The sequence below is a fragment of the Pyrus communis genome, chromosome 6 (genome assembly GCF_041283825.1).
Source record: "Pyrus communis isolate YQ-2024b chromosome 6, ASM4128382v1, whole genome shotgun sequence".
NCBI lineage: Eukaryota > Viridiplantae > Streptophyta > Magnoliopsida > Rosales > Rosaceae > Pyrus > Pyrus communis.
Genome location: NC_142570.1, coordinates 2,104,500 through 2,127,843, shown reverse-complemented (window position 1 = coordinate 2,127,843; position 23,344 = coordinate 2,104,500). Strand labels below are relative to the sequence as shown.

At 37.8% G+C, this 23,344-nt stretch overlaps 3 protein-coding genes across 4 annotated transcripts; 1 reads left to right on the top strand and 2 right to left on the bottom strand.

The window, feature by feature from the left end:
• Positions 1-7,255: 7,255 nt before the first annotated feature.
• LOC137711256 (uncharacterized) lies at positions 7,256-11,464 on the bottom strand. Of its 2 annotated transcripts, XM_068450488.2 has the most exons (4): positions 11,077-11,464; positions 9,219-10,683; positions 8,463-8,757; positions 7,256-8,237 (listed from the first exon to the last, which is right to left on the bottom strand). In XM_068450488.2, the coding sequence occupies exons 1-3, from the start codon at positions 11,410-11,412 to the stop codon at positions 8,498-8,500; spliced, it is 2,061 nt and encodes a 686-aa protein (XP_068306589.2). In that variant the 5' UTR covers positions 11,413-11,464; the 3' UTR covers positions 7,256-8,237; positions 8,463-8,497. The 2 variants fall into 2 exon arrangements, with proteins under 2 accessions (XP_068306589.2, XP_068306588.2); XM_068450487.2 differs by lacking the exon at positions 7,256-8,237 and having other exon boundaries at positions 8,291-8,757.
• A 3,396-nt stretch (positions 11,465-14,860) lies between these two features.
• UGT89B1 (UDP-glucosyl transferase 89B1) lies at positions 14,861-16,694 on the top strand. The gene has a single exon (XM_068450303.2). The coding sequence runs from the start codon at positions 15,140-15,142 to the stop codon at positions 16,649-16,651; it is 1,512 nt and encodes a 503-aa protein (XP_068306404.2). The 5' UTR covers positions 14,861-15,139; the 3' UTR covers positions 16,652-16,694.
• Positions 16,695-19,663: 2,969 nt separating this feature from the next.
• Positions 19,664-20,391, bottom strand: LOC148696108 (uncharacterized). The gene is made up of 2 exons (XM_088696145.1): positions 20,245-20,391; positions 19,664-20,062 (listed from the first exon to the last, which is right to left on the bottom strand). Exons 1-2 carry the CDS (start codon positions 20,389-20,391, stop codon positions 19,823-19,825), a joined length of 387 nt encoding a protein of 128 aa, XP_088552271.1. The 3' UTR covers positions 19,664-19,822.
• Between the last annotated feature and the right edge of the window lie 2,953 nt (positions 20,392-23,344).

Genomic DNA, 23,344 nt, shown 5'->3' with positions numbered 1-23,344 from the left:
AAATAAATATTGAACCACACACATATCTATTATTAGTGTATTATTATTTTTGTAAGTTGTGATAACGTTATATGATTTATACAGCCGACCACTTAGTGAAATAAAACTTTATTGTTTTTGTAAACCATGATAGCGCTCTGTGTAGATAAGTCCTCTCTCTTCTTCATCTTACACTCTAATTTTCCAAAGTTTTCTGCTTATACTTTCTATATTTTTCAGAAAATTATTACTCTACGTTTATAATCACTATAATTGTGCAATGGATGGGATTTCATCTGGAATCATCCATCTTTAAATGTTTCATTTTACAGTAATCACAAATAATTAAAGATTGTGTTCTTTAAAAATCAAATAAAATGTGTAATATGTTCTCGTGGATTCTTACTCGTCACATGTTCATGAAGAATCTTGATGTTAATTAATCAACGATTCAACAGCTTGGCATATATTAAAATTTGGAGAACATGGCTCTGAATTCACAAGTCGTACAAAAACAAAAATAAAAATTAATTGGTCGTACCATGCATGTTTCAAGTCGCGAAACTTTTATAAGTCCTGAAACTAGGCTTAAGAAATTTTTTGCACGACCTGTTAAGAACTTAAGATAACGGGTTTGACACGATTTAAAACCCGTTAAAACAACGAGTATAGCATGAAAACAACACCAACATGACAAACATGATTCATTTGCAGGGTCTAACCTAAACACAAGTCACGTGATGTATCAATTTAAGTGTTGTAATAAGTCGATTATAAGTTAGAATGTCTCATCTTTAGAACATATTAACAGAAAACAATTTAACTAATATAATAATATACATAATCGTGGTTCTGATACACTGAAAAATTCCACATTTAAATATTCCTTATTGTCATATATAGCCACCCTCCTCTCAACATATGGCACCGATGCTTCTATTCATCTAAATTATTTACAAAATAACATTTTCTGGATATATACCTCGAACCTGTCTTAATTAATTTAATATTTCTTTTAACTTGTGATTTGCCAAAATATATTGGATTTGATACATTTTTAGGGAACATGTTGTTCAGTAATAAGCCAAATGCCGTGTCAAGCAAGAATTAGATATGTTAAGTTATTTATTAATTATATGATTATGAATTGTCATGTGACGCCCACCCGAAAGCGGACCCAATAATTATAAGATGCTTGCAAACACTTGTTCTCTTCAAGTTAATTCCTTAATTATAACTAATTATTATTTAGTATTACTACCACTCATGTTTCCTAACACCATGCCATCATGTCCTAATTAGTCAAATATATTTTCATCTTTTGTTAACTATATCAAGAGGCATGGTGATGAATTAGGAGAGAAACCCGGACGCAAATATAGACTTAAAATGTAACACGACTGAAGGTTTGTCTTCAATTTGTTAATTAGCAGAGAGATGGACCAAAGGTATTGTCCTCAACTTGTTAATTACCACTTGCACAGTTCGAGAGGTATAAGATATTATCACAAAAGACTTTGGTATTAGTTGGAGTGGGGGAGGATATATTTAAACTCTTTTTCAGAGAAACGACTGATGTGAGATTTCAACATAAGGAGTGCCGGTTGTCGACTGCATGACGCACTCTCCCTCCTTCTTTGTTAGGGCTTCAGACCTTCAACGCAAGATAAACTTACACAAACAAAATTTGATTAATATATAGCAGTGTTGGAGTTTAAAATTAGTGTTCAATGCCCAATTCACATTTATGCTCCAAACTAGTGAAATCCGTTTTTTTGTTCCCTTTCATTAAAGTTATTGATGATTAACGAAGTGAAAATAGTAGATGTGTTGTATTTCTAAGACCACTAGAAGTTTTAGAAATTCCTCTTTTTTGTTTAAATTTTTTGCAGGAAACTTGAAACTTGTACTTTGTTTACATATATCAACAAGAACTAGACTCCAAAGGAAGTTCCACACGTGACCATCCCATGAATATAGGATAAAATTTTGTATGGACAAAAATTGAACCCCACATGTTGCATCACCTGCCCAAAGAGATGCAAATGCATCTAATGCTGCTATCTTATCTTACATCACCTGCGGTCCAATGTTTAGTTGATAATTGTTTTTATATTAAGCAACCCAATTAGTTAGCACATGAATTAGGTAGGGTGTGATAGATATTTATAATATAAATCATACTTGGGTGGAAGTTTACATGATGATTGACATTTCAGTTTCACACGATAATTTTGCGTATACGTACGGATCGTATATGTCATATCATATGCGATTTGTGTTGTTGTACCACGACAATAGAGGAGAAAACGTAGGTATGAGTCGTTAATCATGTTATATGTGTGACATCTCTATCATTGGTATGAGAGTCCATTTCCTTCAATCCTATGCTAGTTTCACTCGTGCGTGGGGTGTTGTAGTAAAAAAATTTTAGCAAAATTTCTCTTGTTGATAAGTACTATACTATACATCATATAATTAAACATATTAATTGAAAATTTTAGATTAAAGGGTTTTCTAGTATGTACTAGTGTATACTATACCCCGACATTTGCCACTATTCGATGATTTACTGTTGAATCCTTGAATGAAATGATTCAAGAACCACGGGAGAAAGCAACAACTAATAAAATAAGGGTATACAGTGTATTCACACACCCATTTTTACCTCTCACACATCATTGTTAATTTTTGTTCACTAATTTTCTTCAAATTATTCGATCACACGATCAGAAACTGAAAATGATGTAATAGAGATAAAACTGGGTGTGGATAGCACCACTACGCGTACAAGAAACCAAGTTGTAAATAAAAATACAGATAGGTAGATAAGGGTAATTAACACGATTAGGGTTTGGGACGATGATGGGCAGATGAGAGGGGGTAATGACTCCTGAGTGGCTCAACCGCTGCAAGGAAGATGTGACCGGAAAAGTGATGTGAGGTCGTTTTCACTTGCCGTCACAGAGGCAAAACCAGTGGCTTGGGGCCACCTGAGTTGACCCCCCACCTCACGTGCATCAGAATACCCTCGAAAGAAAGAACACCACCAACACAAACAGTAGCGCCACTGCCTTTGTTCACTTGCTTTTCTTAATTGCCTTGGCCCTTTCACCTTTTGGAATTTGGAGATGGAAGATGAGAGATGGGAGATGGACCAACCGAACTAAATCTGTCACCCTCCATCGGCTTTAATTTGGGTCCCATAATCCCCCATTAGTCTTGAACAAATCCCTAAAGTTCATGAAATATCTTCACACTTAGGGTTATACGGCATTAAAACTATTTATGTATCAAAAGTATAATTTTTTCAAATTATTATGGATTATATTTGTAATTAATTAGTGTCGGATTTCTATATAATAGGGATCGGTATAAACATACATATATTTTTTTATTATTTACACATCAATACTAGGAGTCATATATCTACATGATTTGACAAGAAAATACGATTAACAGCTCTCAATGAGAAAAAGTTTGAGGGACCCTTTGATAACCATTTTGTTTTCAGGTTTTACTTTTTTAGAAAACTGAAACCCGACTGTTGGATAACTACTTTTAGTGTTCAAAAAAATGAAAACTAAAAATCAAAAGGCGAAAACTACTTTCTTGAGTTTTTAAAGTTTGGCTTTCAGTTTCCATTTTTTTTTTTTTAAACTGAAAGTAATTACCAAATGAGTTTTCTATCCTTAGTAAGTTCTATACGATATGGCGGGGTTGATATATATGCTGAATTCTTAGGGTGCAATATTAGTTCATTTATTTTGAGATTTCTTTATAAATTAACAATTATCTATTACTAATTCAAGTGCTATAATAAATCCAACTTGAATACGAGTAATCTCGGACGTAAGCAACGAATATTAAATTGCTGTGACACAAATAATAATGTTGGTTATGTTATCCCATGAAGACCTTTAACCTATCATTGATCCTTCCGTTAAACAATTATAATACATGTCCAGATAGTGAAATTAATTATAGTAATCATATAAAATTAGAGGACCTATTACCCTAAACAATATATGATCACTTATTTGTGACCACGTCTTTATGCTAACCCTACCTCCACTAAATAACTTAAAAAAAAACAGTGATTAGAAACAACTTATAGAAAAAGTGGTTAAAGATTCCAATACATAATGACAGTACACTTGGTTCATGTACCAATTATACCGCCAATATTTTATTTATAAATTAGTTTTTTAATATAAATTTTATAGCAAGAACAAAGAAAAAATATTAGCCAAATCCAAAAGAATAGAAATCAAGATTGAAATCTCATTTTCCTATATATTAAATCGAAAGCTTTACCAATAATAGGTATGCTAATATAAAAATAAGCTAATTTTAAAAGAAAATAAAAGAAGAATCCGTGATTATGAACAAGTTTTCGATGTACTTCAACTTCGACCTCATGATGTTCTTATTCAATTTGAAAAAAGATATGCAAACTTTTGATTTAATTAATATATCATATAAGTACAGCATATTAACTCTGAACTCGTTTGGAAATGCTTTTAAAATGACTGAAAGCGCTTTAAAAAAAAATTAGATTCTAAAATCACTTGAAGTGCTTTTCATAATTCATTTACGTTTTTATTAAGAATTAGTTTTAAAACATTCATAAAAACCCTTTATATCATTTTAAAAGTAGTTCCAGACGAACTCTTTATCTTTTGCTCTCTCATTAATATTAAAGTCAAATTCATTAAACTAGAAGGGGGAGTTCAAAAAATCATGGGAAAATTGGGGGGCCTTTTGTTTATAGTAAGAGAGTGTTTCGGCGAAACATAGACATTCCCTTCTGAAGGAATCCGTTTAGGGATTAGTTAACAAATCATTTGTGCTTTGCCCCTGGCGTTTTAGGATAATTGGATTTTCCATTCCCTATTCCTCACAGCCTTTCTCACTGACATATTTGATTAAATTAATTAATATTTCTGCTTAATTAAATCATAGTATTAGGAAGCAACTAATTAGTTTTCTCCACGACTTTTACGGGCGTGGACGCGTGTCGGTATTACCGCGGAATACGCGCTCTATCACGTGATTGAAAACGTCTGCCTACCACATCGTCAGCCTCCCAAATCACGTGGCCAACTCACCCTTGCATTGTGGGTGGGCCCCCCACGCCACTATTACGCGATCCCGTTTCTTCTGTTTGAAAACAAAAAAAAAATATTGAGAAGACGGTTTTGGGATCGTCTGAAAAGCGGTTTCGGCATTCTCCTGTTAGTTGACGGCGTTAGCACTTCTCCCAAAACATGTTTTCTTAGGAAGCCATGCACAACACGATTTGGCAGAGAGATTTTTCAATGTGCTAAAAACACAAGCCGGTATATCAAGTGTCATAATACAAGTGGTTAGATTTTTTTTTTCCTTTTAATTTCCAATCACTTGAAATATAACACTTGGTATATCAAGTCGTGTTCCCATCACATTAAAAAACTTCTCATCTAGTAGGGTTGATGGAGTCTATACTGTACATAAATTTATTGTTCAATAAAAGTGACTTAGATTTACTGTTATTACTTATGAACTATTCAGAGAAACAAGCCAAGGCTCTACTTTCAACAACATCGACATTGTCTTTAACTTGGTAATTATTAGAGACACGAGCTAAAAGCCTACCTCCAACAACACTAATATTGTCAATAACTTGTTAATTACCACGTGCACAATCCTGTAGATGTGAGGTTTTATCACAAAAAACTTCAGTATTAGTTAGAGTGAGGTTAAGATATTTAAACTTTTCTTTCTTTCTTTCTTTGGCCGATGTGGGATATTTAACAAATTGTACATTATGACGCACTTCAAATTTTCATTATAACTTGGGTTAAACTTGGCACTGTAGTGATCTCGTTGTAGGGAAAAGCTATTAAGAGAACAAATTTTCTACACTTTGCAACGTCACTATAACATTCAAGACCAATAAAGTCACGCAAATGTAAAAATATGAAACATGTACACTTTATTTTATTGATATGAAATATCACGATGACGTATCGAGAATGTAAAGAAGTCATTTTTTCCCTTGGGGATATTTTTGGGCACGAGAAAACTGGGAAAGGCAGTTTTCGGTTGGTGGTGGGGAATCCTTTGTACTAGGCTTGCCCATGTGATACGCATACGTATGTTTTCGCAATGACGTGACGGGACCCCTACTCCCACTCAGCCAAAGAGAGCACGAGAACGAAACGAACGGCTAAGCACCACGCACGTGAGCAGGCCACCCCTCACGTGAGCCCATCCCCTGCCGTTCATGGTTCATCAATCCCTGCAGGCTCGTGCGGTGGGGACCCCAATCTCTCCCCACGCCTATCCCCTACTTCACCCGGCCCTTTTCTAACGCCGTCATACGCCGCCGCTACTGTCTGCTAACGTCGTTATGCTGGCGAAATACCTAATCAACCCCTTGGAGTTTTGCGTGACGTCATACGAGGAAGGAGCATGGCGGCATCACGCAGTGGCTTGGGATTTCATAGGTTTGGGAGGGCTACCCTATCTTAGGGCATAGGCCTACATATCTACGGCTCTCTCTCTCTCTCTGTAACACTGTTGGGTACGTGAGAGCACGTGGTAGCCGGTGGCGGGGTCCCTCTCTTTCTCGTGACGGTGTCACGTGGGGCCCGCGAATTACCCATCCCGGAAAAAACAAAAGAGGAAAAGGCGACAAATAGGGAGTGGGGGCATGTGCCTGCCTTTCCCGTGTGACCTGTCGTTAATGGGTTACGAAAGGGATGCGGTGGGTGACGTGGCGTGGTCACGTGGTGATTTCGCGTGTGGCTTTGCCTGGTCCTTGCGAATGCGACGCGGCCCCTGGAGAGGTGGGGGGTTTCCCCCGACAGAGTCAGATTTTTTTCGGAGCTAAACAAACTGAGCCTACGAATTAAAGAATTCAGACTGTTAAAATTTGATTTAATAATTACAATTATTATAATTTTTAAAAGGTTTCCTGTTTGTAATCGTTGGATCAAATTTCAATGGTTCAGATTCTTTGCTCAGAAAGCTCAGTTTATTTAGGTTCGAAAGGATCCGATTCCGTCCCCAACAACTGAGGGAAATAAATAAGCTTGGGATTCGCATGGAAGATCGGATGATTAGGGTTCCGAGGGTTTCGGTGTTGGGCAGCACTTGCCAGTGTTTTGAGCACATTGCGGGCTGTTGTGTGTTTGGATGTCACATGCTGCAATGCGAACCTTGATTGCCTAGTTATGAGGTTGGAAATTTGGATGGTGTTGCTACACACTCGTGATATGGGCACACTACGTGTCGATACTGACTAAGCTAGTATTCTCGACTTGTAGGAGAGAAACTTGAAAACTTCAGTACGAGCATCCAGACCGCGTGACTTGTCAACACACACCTAATCTTCGTATTTGCTTCCATCTAACTACTTTGTATTTGAGAAATTCTTGTGTACGTCAGAGAGTGGACTAGAGGAGAAACCAAGCGAACTGGAAGCTGTATGCCTCGACGCCAGGAAGAACATAGCATATTCGAACTTGACAAACTTTGAGGCCGAACAAGGAAACGAAGAGTTTCTGTTTGATATGGATTGTGAGAATGCTGGGATTCTTGATCCTTCACACGTTACGTCGAGTCGCTTCTTTGATCAGGTTTCGTATCCTTTTGGGTCTAACCGTCGAAACTTGCTCTCAAAGCAAGATGAGACTTTGGAAGAGGATGAAGATAGGGCTGAGGGAATCACTTCCCAGCCAAATTGGCATCCAACTGCTTCAAAATTGTCCATGCCCCCGAAAAGAACTGATGTGGATGGGAGAAGCCGGCTACAGCGAGCAGGTACTATCCCAGGAATCTGAAGAATGGAAATGATCAGTTACCAGCCTCAGCAAGCTTCGTGAAGGTTGCTGATATGTGCGAGGATGAATGGATTCTGTTTCTTGAAAAGTTCAGGGAGCTTCTTTACCCCACCCTTGGCAACCGAAGGTCTGCAACAATCGGGCAGAGACAGAGGCTCCGAACATCTTGCAGATTTTAACCTAATTCAACTTCTAGTCTGACATAGAAGAACGGAACCACAGAGGACAAGCTGCTATCAGTTTTCGTTAGGGAATTTGGGATTCTCTAATTTCTGCAGCATCGAAGAACGTCGTCATCAGCAGTAGAAGCAGCCTACGATATAGAAATGTAGATAGTTTCCGAATCAAGAAGATCCGGGATCAGCTGAAGTGCAGGAATAAAGATGAAATCGTGTTCTTCGTTTTCTGTTTTATGCTTGTAGCTTCCATCTGAGTATGGCAAGAAAACAGTAGTAGAAAACCAGAGAAAGTATAGACAGAAATGAGGAAAAGCAAATACAATATGGTTATATATATTCTGAAAGTAGTTTCTTTTAAGTTGGTCAGAGCAGGGCTCCCCGACTCCTTGCACCTGAGTTAAGATACTACTGCAAAATTACTCCACATTCCTGCTCTCCTATGGAATAAGATTCATCAATAAAATTTAGAAATTACTTTATTTGTGGCTGAACAGTGGCAGTTGGAACCGGTTAAGATGGAGCTTGGCTTAATTTTGCGGAACCAGCTGAACCACACAGAATAGAACTGACTACGCCTTTCACAAAACCATCAAAGCAAGCTCGACAAGAGTTTGGCATCGGACTGGGTTTGTGCGGTGGTTGAAACTGCTCAGTGTGGGGGCATTCTAAGCTAGGGAAGGAGTACATACCAGACTTTGAATGCTTTAAACCACAAGCGCCATAAATGGTATGCGTGGAAAGCCTTGCGATTTCCTTGAATGCATCAACTCCTGAAAAAACAAAAAGATTTCGAGTAAATTAGTTTACTCCTATTTCAAGTAACACGTTTGTTTCATCAAAAGGCAATCAAACAGTGAAAATGAGCCCAACTATTTCTGTTCAATTAACAATGCATTGCATTGTAAAATGCCTTTCCCTCATCGTACTCAAGTAACACAACATCGCTTTTCCCTTATCGTACTCAACATTCCATCATGCCAGCACTAGAGTCAATCAGAGACGAGAGCCAGGGTAATATCTGTCTACTATAAGAGCCAGGAAGTTGAAGGAATACTTGTCGTCAAAGTAATTCTTGGATGCTCCGGGAGTAAATATAAAAGCGGATGTCCTAAAATAGCGATAGTGTGCTTAAGTTTGTACTACCTGCCCTAGTTACTTGCAAACTATAGCATTAACCATGATACGTATATGTATATGGATCAAATATTAAACTAAGAAGTAAAAATCATACCTAATGGTTTGTCTTTGGTTAACATCTTCAAGTTCACCTTCACAACAGACGCGATTTCACTTTTGGCATCTTTTCTTGATTGGCCTTCCAAACAGCTCTCTCCCCGTCCAATATTTCTCTTCTGCGCGTCTAATTTACTGGAAGAAGTACTGATCGGTGGTTTGGCATAAAAAGAAGAAGGTGCTCCTTCATTTACTGAACAAGCAGACCTATTTTGCTCATGAATGATGTTTGCTGCAGCCTGCTTTATATGTCTAGCTGAAGGGCCTTCGCTAGGTGCGACTGCATCCTGAGGCGTAACCCTAAACTGCGTATCCTTTTCCAACTTTACAGGTTGATGTCTTATTGTTTCTTTTTCACGAGGACTGCATTTGTAGGACTCCTTTCCGGTTTTTCTCCGATCGCAGGCTCCAAGTTGTTGGCTTCTCAAAATATCAAAACTCGATGTTACATTTGTTGCTTCTTTTGAAGCACTTGACATCCTAGAAAGAAGTTTTGGGTGCTGAACGCCACTGCTGCTGCCAGTGTTTGTATGAACGTGCTGTTTCGACTTAATGTCACGTGTTCCACAACCAACTTGATTTATTGGTCGATAATACCCTGCGGAAGATGAGGATTGTGCTTGACTTGATTTACCAAAACAAGGATTTACAGTAGTTCGTTTTCTTGAATCATTTGTTGTGTTGACGGAACTGCCGCTGCACTTTTTACCAGCGTCCATTCTTGACTTTGCAATTTCCATCATTTTCCATGCTTTGTCGATATCATTTAAGCCACAGCTGTCTCGATTTCTCGGTTGTTGACCACTTGTGGAAGCTGAGGACTGTGTCTGGCCTGATCTTTCATGGATTACCACACCATTTTCAGGCTTTTGACTACTAATGCAGCCAGATTTAATTGAACTCGAAGAGAAGCTCAATGAACCACTTTGGATGGCATTCCAATTTTCACGGAGTTCTTGTACTCGAGTGCACACATAGCGACGGTGAACCAATGTTCTTGCACCTGATGCTGCAACACTTGGTAGTGTTTCTGCTGGCGTGGTAATTACTTCATCTGCGATACTGGTAGACCTGTCACGGACAACTGGAAGTGCAAAGTGGTTTGGAATTCTAGGGATTCTTGGGAGATATCTATTAGCCACTGAGCTATAACTACATGATTCTTGTACAATGTCAAAGGCCGATATATTTGGGTCGGATGGTCCTAAAAGATATTCATCGTCAGAATCAGAACTAGAATCAACATTGTCATCGTGTTCTCCCCTAATGGTAGTGCAGTCAAGGCAGAACCAATCACCTTCGGGCACGGTATTACCCAGTCCAACACAGTACGTATGAGCAGCTGAATCGCAAATATCGCAGAGCAACAGAAGATATTCATCTGCCATGCCGTGGCACACTTGACACGTAACTTCTTCGTAACGAAGAACTTGCCCAGCCATGTTACTAGATGGATGGTGAGCCTGCACATTACAACACAAGAACCAATGTGAGGGAAACATGAATTCGAAAAACGTCAAACGTTAGCAGCTGCAAACTTTAACATAAACTAGAAGTCTAGAACACAACCAATGTCAGAGAAACATAAACTACAGCACAACCAATGCGACATAAACTTAAATTTGAAAACACAAACAATGTGACAGAAACATAAATTTGAAAGAACACAGACTGATAGGAAGCTGCAAACTGTAAATTTACAACACCAACAATGTGACAGAAACACTAATCGAAAGTTAGCAAGCTGCAAACTTTAAGCACAAATTTTTTGAAATTCTAACCGTTCCAGAAAAGCCCAATTCGAAAAATACGAAACCCAGATTAGAAATACAATTAAATTGAAAAAGCATGAATACATGATCACAAGCAGGAATCTTGACGACTCGCTCGCGGGCAAAGACGCCGTCTTTCGGCGGCCGGCGAATGGTGGTGAAACTGCGGCGGCAGAGTGGGCAGCGCGACTCCTTCTTCGACCACTCCATAATGCAGAGAAAGCAGAAGTAGTGGTCGCAGCAATCGATTTCGCCTCTGATCACTTTGCCACCTTCCAGGAAGCAAATTGGGCATCGCTGAGAAGATGAATTTTCGGGTTCTTGGGGTTCGTGGGAAATTGGGTCCTCTTCGATTTTTGATTTTAGGGTTTTCCGCCGTTTGTTTGGGGGAGAAGACGGGCTGTCTGTGTCACCCGCCATTGGAGCTCTCTCTGCGCCAAATCTAAACGGAGTTGTGTTTGTTGGGGATATTCTTTATTTTGGTGGTGGAAATTCCTAAACGGGGTTGGAAAGTAAATGGGCCGGGCTTTAATCTAAGTTTTACCCAATCCACTTGAAAATTCTTGACCTATTGATTTGTTTTCTTTCCTGTTTCTTTCCACATAAGCACATGTTCACTTAAGAACATAAAACGAAGAATAGTGCTATTCACATATTCATATCTATGTCCGACAATTTTTTGTTAATTTTTTTCATTGATTTTCTTCAATTCACTCGACCCGATGGCAAAGAATTGTGAAAGGGTGTGGATACACTACCCAAAATGAATAGGAGATCTGTGGAGTTAGGAATAGGGAAAGTAAGGAAACGAAATCAATTAATAATTGATTACCCTCCTTAATTAATTTGATTCTCGATTTTCAATTATTTGAATAGTGGTAGGAGAAACTCATACTTTTCTGATTTCATGTGTGCTATAGGGCTTGTTGGGGAGTGATCTTGTGAGGACCATAATCACACTTTAGTAGAAAAACACTTCAATCTTATAGCTCATTTGAAAATGTTTTAAAAATTACTGAAAGCGTTTTTGGATAAAAAAATTTCCAACCGAGTCCTTATTCTTCACAAAACTAGTTGGAGTTTCTCAACAACCCCCCCCCCCCCCCCCCCAAAAAAAAAAAAAACAAAACACCCTAGAATTATACCATAATCACACAACAATAGAAAAACATTTTTTTTTTTGAAGTGTTTTTAAAATGATTGAAAACACTGTTAGTGAAATTTATATTGGGTTCCAAAAGCACTTTAAATATTTTTTTGGTTAAAAAAAAAAGAAAAAAAAAACCAAATATATGCTTCTTACAAGAAGCACTTGGGTTTTTACTAAATATTAGTTTCAAAAACATTTTCAACAAAAAAAGTTTCAGTCATTTTAAATACATTTCCAAATAAGCCCTTCATCATTATCACAAAAGAAATAAACAAGAATTTTATAAAATCATATGTATTACTATTAATGCATTGTATCTACGCATTGCAAATTCCTTATTCAAACATAACGTAATTTGTAGGAAGAAATTCGAGCTCAATTAGTATATATCACTTTGCCTCCTAAACCCAAATTGACTTTGGTCTACACATTTTTGTCGTTTTATTATTGTGTTTTCCTTTTCCCCAATATACTTTGTCCGTTTGAACTCACACCTTCATGCAAGGACTCAACTCCTTTCCACCACTGTAGTAAATGAACACTTACTTGTCCTTAATTTCTGTCATGAATCTTGCATGTTGTCAAAATTTTGTTGCGGAGTAGTTGGTTTCCTAGACACCAATACATCGAGCTTTCCTGGTTTGGTGAACAATAATCAACGGCGCATGAGGGTAGAGGCAGGTCAAGTTTCTCTTTGGTGGGCCAAAAATTCAATCAATTACGTGATTAATTTCACACTAATTCAACTTTATATGCAATTTTGTTTGCTTTTCAAATTAGGCAAAACAAGAACAAAGGAGGAGCCGAAAGGCCCCGTTGAAAAAATAAGTGATGGTGGAGTCGTTGCAAACTAAGAAAAACTAACCAGTGACGGAGCCATTAAGGAACTAGAATGGTCCCTAGCTGATTTCGCATTTTATTTTTCTTGCTACAGATGATGCTGATGCATATGACTCTAATACCTCATATTCTCTTTATTCCTCTTATCGCGTTGCAGTCTTCACTTCTACTTATTCTATTAATTTTTCTTTGGTTTTTACTTATATCTTAAAGATTTTCTTGCTTACTCTTTACCTCGTATTCAGGTTTTTGGATTTGTGCAATGTTTTTAGTTATCTTTATTGAATTTAGAGTCTTTCTATTTTTATGCAAATTACGCCAATCTCTAATGTTCTGAGTTCAAATTACCTAGGTTTGTGAAAGGTCTTCCTACATATCATGAAACTGACTCCGCCGCCGAAACTGACTAGTCATATGGTGTCCAAAAGATAGATCGGCTGAAACTATGAGGCCTCAATGGTGATCTTGCGTAGGACATGGGAGACCGTCACGGATGAGAGAAACCATCAGAATAAGCAATGTGGGAGAAGAAGGAAGCTTCACATAAAACAGTCCCGCTACATTCATGGGCAACAACCCCATGAACGTGAGTCTAAAAGTAGAGTGATGGTTCCAAGCTCCGTCAACGTTCAACTTTATAAGAGGGGATTGTGGGGCTAACCATGATAACGACCTCGGAGCGCGGCAGGCCCGTGAGAGGAAACTGTGGAAGATGGATTCTATTCACCTCGGCACCTCGCCAATGTTCCTCTTCTCGATTCCTCCTGTTCTTCATCTTCTCCGTTCAGAGGAAGAATCATATAAATGAAGAAAGAAAAACTTCAAGTCCCTCAGTGAGCTAGGATGGAAGTGGTGGAGGAGGCCCAATAATTGCTTCTTTTCCCCTTTTATCTGGTAGTTTTGCAGATGCTTACGAACGTGAATTATGTGACTACCAGTGTAAAAGGATAGGAGACCCATACCCCATTGGACATGTAAGAGCAAAAAGCTGATTAATTCCCACTCCTCTGCCTGTGAGCAGGTATTTTGAGACATTCAAGAAATTTGGAAGAATCTATTTGCTCAACACTCTAAAAAAATGAGAGTGATACTCAACACTCTATTTATTACGATTAGATAAATTTACATTTCAAGATATGTGTAGTGAATATACACAAATCACAAAATTTAAATTTATCTAACATACATAAGATGATGAGCATTATTATCATTTGAGCATGGTGAGAAAAATGCATCCATAAAAAAATTGCAAGAGTAAAAGAAATCATACAAAAAAAAAAAGCGTAATTAACAAAATTAATGAAAATCCATAACAAGAAATGATGATGAACTAATTGAAAAGCCCCTTAGCACTTATTAGTATTTTTCTTTACTTGTAAGTGAGAAGTCTTAGGTTTGATTGTCGCCAAAGACGAATTTGAACCACATTAATGTTATCTCATTGTGAAATTAAGCCCTCTACCTCTAATGAAGATAATATCGTTTGTTAAAAAAAATTGGCAATGACCCCCATCCCCTCTGCCTTTTGAGAAATTTTTTATTGTAATCGAAACACGAATGGTACACTATGTATTTTTATATAAGTAGGAAAAATTTTATTTTTTAAGTTATAACGTACTGCTTTCCTTCCTACCAATCCATCACCAGTCACCCCCTCTACCTTTTGAGAAATTTTTTTATTGTGACTGGAACACGAATGATACATTACGTATTTTAATATAAGTAGGGAAAATTTTATTTTTTAAGTTATTAACATTTTAACATACACATTTAACTATTTGTATAGTAACATGCAATGTACTACTCTGTATACCGATTACATTGAAAAATTACTCCTACCTTTTTGGCCTTTTCCATTCCATGCCAACCAGAATTTGCCAAAAAATTACTATTAACCAAACCTACCTCCTCACCTCCTCTCTACAACTTAAACAAAGCATTAACATTTTCTTCTCTGTATCAAATTGAATAAAAAACAAAAAATAAGAAAACTTACTATATTTCTACGTCTTAAAGAGTATCTATGCATCGATATATGGGTCCAGATCTCTCTTCCGGTCTTCCCTTCGTTGCTTTTTATAAAGAAAACCTACCTGGGTTTAACCCTAATTCAAATAATATTTTTGGAAAACCCAGCACAGATTCATCACGTCAACCATGAGTTCTGCCTCTTCAACCAAACCCCACGTCTTGGTGTTTCCATACCCAGCACAGGGTCACATGATCCCTCTCATCGACCTCACTCACCAACTCGTCAGTCGTGGACTCACCGTCACCGTCCTCGTCACCCCTAAAAACCTCCCTCTCGTCGACCCCCTCCTGTCCTCCTCCTCCTCCCAAAACCCTAATCCCATCGAAACCTTAGTCCTCCCTTTCCCTCCACACCCCTCCATCCCTGCCGGCATCGAGAACGTCAAGGATCTCCCCATCCCCTACTTCTCCGCCATGATGTGTGCCTTAGGCCAACTACACGACCCCCTCCTCCGCTGGTTCACCTCCCACCCCAACCCCCCCGTCGCCATCATCTCCGATATGTTCCTCGGCTGGACCCACCGCCTCGCAACGCAGCTGGGTATTCAGCGGCTCATATTCTCCTCCTCCGGCGCCTTTGCGCTTTCCATCGTCGACGCGCTCTGGGAACGCATGCCAAAGCGAGACGACCCAGAGGACCAAGACCAAGTTTTTGCATTTCCCCAAGTTCCTAATTCCCCGAAATACCCCTGGTGGCAGCTCTCCACCGTGTACCGCTCCTACGTGGAGGGCAACCCCGACTCGGAGTTCATCCGAGACGGATACAAAAGTAACAGGGCAAGTTGGGGACTCGTCGTCAACTCGTTCACCGAGTTGGAACGGGTTTATCTCGAGCATATCACAAAAGAGCTGGGTTACGATCGTGTGTGGGCAGTCGGACCGCTCCTCCCTCCCGACAGGGTTACAGATCACGTTGACAAGGATGACGAGTCCAGGCCCACGGAAATAAGGGGCGGATCCAGCGCAGTTTCTCTGGACCACATCAAGTTGTGGCTGGACGCGTGCGCAGAGGAGCACAAGGTGGTGTACGTGTGCTTCGGGAGTCAAGCGGTGTTGACCAACCATCAGATGGAAGCCGTCGCGTCGGGATTGGAGAAAAGCGGAGTCCGGTTTGTTTGGTCCGTCAAGGGACCCACAAAGGGACACGTGGAGGGAGATTATGGCGTAGTGCCGGCAGGGTTTGAGAATCGGACGGCAGGGAGAGGGCTGGTGATCAGAGGGTGGGCCCCGCAGGTTTTTATATTGAGTCACCGAGCCGTGGGTGCGTTCCTGACTCACTGCGGGTGGAACTCGGTTCTGGAATCGGTGGTGGCAGGCGTGCCGATGCTGGCGTGGCCAAGGGGGGCTGACCAATTTTGCAACGCTACGTTGCTCGTGGACCAGCTGAAAGTTGGGGTCAGGGTGTGCGAGGGCGCGAGTACAGTCCCTGACTCGGACGAGTTGGCACGAGTGCTGGCGGAATCGGTGAGTGGGGACTGGGCTGAGAAGGCTCGAGCCGCGGGGTTGCGGGAGGCGGCGCGTCAGGCTATAAAAGAAGGTGGGAGTTCGGTGAACGAGTTGGATCGTTTGGTATGCCAACTTTGTGCGTTGGAAATTCCGGCGAGTAGTAATTTGCAATCCATGCGAAATGGAAATTGAACGAGTATTATTTATGATAATAATAAAAAGAAATTATTACAAATTTTGCTTGTGGGTTTCCTTGTTAATTAGTGATTTTGAAATTATTGCAAATTATGGCAAAAAATATAAGAGAATTTTAACGAAAAGTTTTCGGTAATGTTCATTTTAAAGAAAAATCATATTTTTACACTAAAAAATTAATTCTGGTATTAGTCACTTGATCTTTTATTTTGTTCTTATCGTTAAAACTCAAAGTTTTTAAACTTTTTTCATTAATTTTCTTACAATATAACTTATAAATGCGGTGGTAGAGGTTGCGTTACGTCAATTTTCTGTATGGAATGTAGGGTCCAAAATTGTACATCTATTTATATGGTGATTTGGACAATTCCGAGCTAGCTAGCCTCCAGTCATATTGGCTTGGAACGTTTTGAACATTAACGTAATGTTATATGTTTCAACGTATCTGCATGATATTGCGTTATTAATTTCGACGTTAACATTCCGAAAAATGCATGCAAGGTTTTTTATGCCCACAATTGAGTAGAGGGCAAGAGATAATCAAACTTATTAAAAGACAAACTTCTCAAAGAATTATCACGTTTACGTAAAGGAACATCTCTTATTACGTTTTTTAATGGGACATTAAAAAACTTATTGAAAGACAAACTTCTCAAAAAGCTTAATAAGTTTGTCTTTTAATTTTGAAGTTTGATTGTTATTTAGTACTACGATCTATTGATATTCTTTTTCACTTGTACGTGAGAAGTCTTAGGTTTGATTGTTACAAAGGCGAATTTGAATTACATTATTACTAGCCTATTGTGAGACTAAACATATCTCATCCCTTACTGTAGATAATATCGTTTTTTTCAAAAAAAAAAAATTGAATTTTACCCATATCCCACATAATCAAACTTATTAAAAGACAAACTTCTCAAAAAATTCATAATAATTTCAAACAAAGAAAACGCTTGATGTCACACATTCTTATATCTATCTGCCACATGCGAAAGACATATATAACCATGACATTAAAATATTTTTGATTAGTCGCAAGTTGATTTTGAAATTAGTAATTTACATTTTACTTTGGTTTCTAATAATGAAAATCAATAAAATTTATCTTTGAGTTTGTCCATCGTAATGTTGGTTCTTCCATAAAAAATCTGTCAATATCGTTGTTAATTGGAGGGGTTTGTTTAATAAAAATATCTTTACAAAGGTGGTCATGTGGATGACTTAACGAGGATATTAACAAAATTTTTACGAAATGACCAAAATAATTTACTATGAACAAACTTCTTCTTGTCAAGAACCAGAATCAAAAGTTAAGTCAATCGAAAAAACCTTTGCAATTTTTTTAGTTAGATAGTACTTCTGGTGAGTGGAGATTATTTTGATTACATTTATAAAGTTAAGTCAATCGAAAAAACCTTTGCAATATTAACATGACTTAACTGTGACCACACAAATATGAGGGAATGAGAAGAGCACCCAAACAAGAGGGCAGACGATCTGCCTCCTATTTATATTACTTGATTCATTCATATATCAGCCAGCCAAATGTAGTAAATAATAGTTAACTATGTGATAAAATAAGAAAGGGTTTTTTTTTTAATTACAAATGGTCCATGAAATTGATCAAACTCATTATTTTGGTCTCTCACTTCCAAAATCAATCAATGTTGTCCTTGACATTCACTACCCTTGACATTCACTACCGCACATCAATTTGGTCATTCTGTTAAGATTATGTCAACTATTATGTGAGTTTGTATGTTGGACCCACAAATCCAATGAAATGGTGACACGTGGATTTACACAAAATAAGGGTTTTTATCGCAAATGATCCTTGACATTTATCTGACTTCTCATTTTGGTTCCTGAGTTAAAAAAATCGATAAATTTGGTCCCTAACTTTCAATACCGTACGCCAATTTAGTCCTTCTATTAAAGTTTCGTCAATATTTTTGTCCCACTAATCCAAGCATATAGTGTCACGTGGATTAACTACAAGAAACTTTTTTTTTTTAAATTTAAAACTAAAAATCAAAACTAAAAGAAAAAATAGTCATCGTCGTTTTCATTAGGGTATGCTAAAGAAAAGGAAAGCACTATGACACCACTAAAGTACTTAGCCTGCTGAACTCATTCCTCATTCTCTCTAGTCGGTTATACTCTTATCAAATTTGAATTGAATTTGGATTCGATTTTATCGAATTCAGATCGAATTTTTTTTTTTTTCAATTTGGGGTTGTGAGATGTGAGAAAAATGCCATCACGAAATACTTGTTCATTGGTTCACTCTTAAAAAATTAGTTTCTTGTACTTAATCCACATGGAGCCATATGTTGGATTAATGGGACCACATCAGCACGCAAACGAAAAATATGGATGAAATTCTAACGGAATGACTAAATTCTAACGGAATGACTAAATTCTAACGAAAAATATGGACCACATCAGGGACCAAATTTATCAATTTTTGAAATTCAAGAACCAAAATGAGGAGTTGGATCAATGTCAGGGACCATTTGCGATAAGAACCTTTATTTTGTGTATATCCACGTGTCATCATTTCATTGGATATGTGGGTCCCACATACAAACAAACTAAATAGTTGACGAAATCTTAACGAAATGACCACATTGATGTGGGGTAGTGAATGTCAGGGACGACATTGTTTGATTTTGAAAGTGAGGGATTGAAATGATGAGTTTGATCAATCTCAGGGATTATTTGTGATAAAAACCCAATAACAAATGAGAAGAAAGAATTCTTTATATTTGTTTTTATTTTATATACGAATCGATACTGAAGGATAAAGGAATTCGAATGTGAGACCTCAAGTACAATTACGTTCTTCACTAACTGAGACAAATTAACGAAGTTGATTTTGGATGGCTTGTGAAACTCGAACATTGATATAAACCTATTGCGAAGATCCATACATACAAGTATGATATATTCCAAACTTGTCTCTCTATCAAAAATGCTTACATAACCGGAAATTGTAGCCTTGAAAAAGAAAAAAAAAAAAAGCACATACAAAATAGTAGCTCTGTGGAAAACCTAGCTAAAACACGAAACAATGAAGAGTATAACAAAACTTTGTGCCCTAAAACTAAATTCAAGCCGCCGCCGGCGTCTCCACCGGCCAGTGCTCTCTAGCTCTTCGATCCTTACTTAGTTATTCTTAGGCGGATGAAGTTTTGGGACATGGTAGTCAGCATTGAAAGGTATAAAACGAGCTATTTTAACCTTCACATGACCACGACTACTTGTACTTATCAATCTACGTTCTCCATTACTTTTCAACAGTTCCTCTCTTACCATTCCCAGATTCCTTTCTGTCACTATTTTCCTCGCCAGAATTCTTGTATCTTCAACTTCTTCCACAGCAGCAGGAACGCCGTCGTAAATTTCCTGAAAACGTAGTAGTTTTTCTTAGAACTGTAAAGATGCTGAATTTGTAGGACACACACTATGCTTATAGTGATGCATTTCACTTCCTCTTCTCCCTGTGCATATTAATGGTTATTTTTGGCTTTTGAATTGATAATCAAAGGATAATCAAATGACAGAAAATAAACAAGAAGCTAGTGTACCTTTTCAACATCGACGAGGCTGCTTCTCAGCACCACTAAACGACCAGTTTCATCAGCAGCCAGCACTACTTTGCTCATAGCTATATATTGTATTAGATGTATAAAACAAAATACAGGTACAAAGGTAATTAGCTTTAAAGACGCCATTTTTAAGTTCCTATCAAACTTGAACAGCTAGAAGAACCCTAGTGATGAAAGGGAAGGTCGATATATAAAGATTGTTGGAGCAATTTTAGAAAATATGAAAAATAATAATATAATTCCTAATGATAATAATCATAAAGAAATTCACAACATCAATTATATATGAGATTAATATAAACAACTAGAGAAAAAGTTAGAATAACTGACAAACTTGGAGATTGAGGCTTGCATAAATGCAATGTCCTAAAGATAGAATTTTGCCCCTACTCTTGTGCTTGTAGTTCGGTAGGCGTCCATCTCCCAGGATTCAACAATTTATAATCCGAAGTCAAAGCACTTCAATCTTCGGACTCTGGTGAACTTTATATATTCCATATTCTCAAGACATGACTCGGAATTTGACAAACGAAGCATGAGAGAAATAAAGTGGGGAAACCCTATTTCTCAAGAGTAAAAATTAACTCTAATTTTCTATATTTATTACCAATGGTTTCATGGGTTTATATAGAATCCAATTTCTACTTATCAAAGAGATGTAACTTTTCATCTATAAGTATACATCACTTATCAAGGGAATACAACTAAACAACATAACCTTTCTAAGAAATTGGTTAACAATATTTTTCATTCAATTATTAAAATTATATACTATAATATATAATATATAATATATAATTTCCAACAAAGATCACCAAACCAAGGTCAAACCGTCAAAGTAGCAAAGCTACGGGCCTACGGCTAGTACCAGTCAACACTTTGCCTTTCTTTTCTCCATGATAAAATATGATTACGGAGTTTTTGACAGAGGTAGAGTTACCTGGGAAAAAGGGTCGATCTGTCTGCCGCCATGCATGCAACGAGGAGTGATAGGAGCATATTTAGGCGACTTACTTAGCTTGTTTTCGTGCATTTATGTTGTTAATTCATAGTTGTTTTAGTATTTTAAAACATTTTCGTATGTTTTTAGGTTCTAATGGCAAAGGGAGCAATAAAGTGCATTCTGAGGCTATTTGGAGCATTTTTGGGCATGGATTGGATAGCTTAACCATGGAGCAAAGAGGATGGACGAAATTGAAGACAAGAGGAGCTAGGAAAGGCTATAAATCTGGTGGAAGAAGTTCTATTCCAATGAAGATAAGGAAGAAGCAAGAAACAATGAACCTTATACAACCTTATCCAAACCTTATCTTATCCTATCCTAGAAACCTTATCCTATCCTAACTCTAACATTATCCTATTCTATCCTATCCAAATCAGATTGGGACTTAAACCTAGCTAATTAGGGGGAATAAATTACACATCTAAACACCTATTTCAGTTTCTAGAAGACTTATCCATACCAATGCCGCAAAACACCATTCCTTGTAGGTTTAGGAATCACAATCCTTTTCCTACTCTTATATCACATGTCCTAGGCCCTTTAGGATTAGGAATATGCCTTAAACACAGTTTCTAGAACACCTTATCCTATCCCTACATGTGTGCCGCACCTAGCCTTCTAGAACTCCCTAAATCCTAGCCGAAATTCCTATTCCCAATCCCACTTGATTTCTGCCTTGAATTGACCCTTTTTCAATAGGATTAGGCAATCCTTTTCCTTCACTAAGTGTGCCAAACTAGCCTATATAAGTAGCCCTTGCCGCACCAATTAGTCCACCACCCCTTCACACAACATTCATACATTCATTCATCCACCCTTTGCCGTGACCTTGCAACCACCCATCCATCATTCCCCTACTTCCACACCTCCATCCCAACCTCCATACACCACCATCAACCCTTGCCGCACCACCATACATACCTAAATCCATCCAAAACCCAGAAAATCATCCACAAACCCACCATAGACCTTGTGCCGTGACTTAGCAAGGAAAAGGAGAAGGAAGACCAAGCCTTGGGCGTTTGTGCATTCGAGTTGGAGTGTTGGACGTTTCTAGGTGTAATCCATCCTTTAATTTCAATGTTTAAATCTATGTTGCTTTGTTTTGTCATGAACATGAGAGGCTAAACTCGTTTTAGCCTAGGGATGCTTTGAAACCATGATTACAATTATAATATGAGTTGATTAAGTCCAGTTGTGATTTCATAAATTGTGAACGCAATTTACTTAACCGTTTGATGGATAACTTATTCTTGTATGTTTATTAGGGAGGCCTACTTAATTTGCATGCTTGAATTTGGGGCTAGAATATAAGGGTGTTTCACATAATCGTTACAAACTTATATTCACAAGTAGTTAAGGTTGTTTTCACAATCATGTTAAGTAAATTCCTAGCATGCGTATCATGATGTCATAGTTACAAGTGTTTTGTCAATACTTATGATTTCCATTGAACGTAATGATCTTTGACATTATCTCTATTATGATGTCATGTAGGGGACGTTTTGAAGAATGCTTTGGGTTGTTGTATGATGTCATCCAATCCACTAACTTAAGGGAAATCTGAGGGTTAATTAGTGATGTCACGGTTAATCTGGGGTGTTGAGGTTCATGGTTTATCGGAAAAACAACTGGAAATCAATTTATGTTAGAAAGTATCATGTGTGGAGAAGTATCCCTTGGCTATCCCATCATCCATTAGTTTTTCTTAAATTCGTCCAAAATCTGTTTTAAAGTTTTAAGTTACTTGTTTTCTTTTAAATTCGTCCAAAATCAAAACCCCCTTTCTTATTTGTTCCAAATATGTCCAAAAGAGTCTTTTTGAGTCTTTAGAGTCAAAACCAAGTGTATTTTTTGTCCAAATTAAGTCCTAGAGTCTAAATTGAGTCTTTTTGGTTGTTTTAAGTTGTTTTGAGTCTTTAAAGTTTGTTTTTGGTCATATAAGTTAGTAAGAGTCTTGTGAGGTCCTTTAAAGTGTTTTAAAGCATATTTTCACATCTTTGAGTCAATTTTCATTAGATTAGCAATCCCTCCTAATCCCCGGCCTAGAACGATCCCTACTTATAACTATACTAC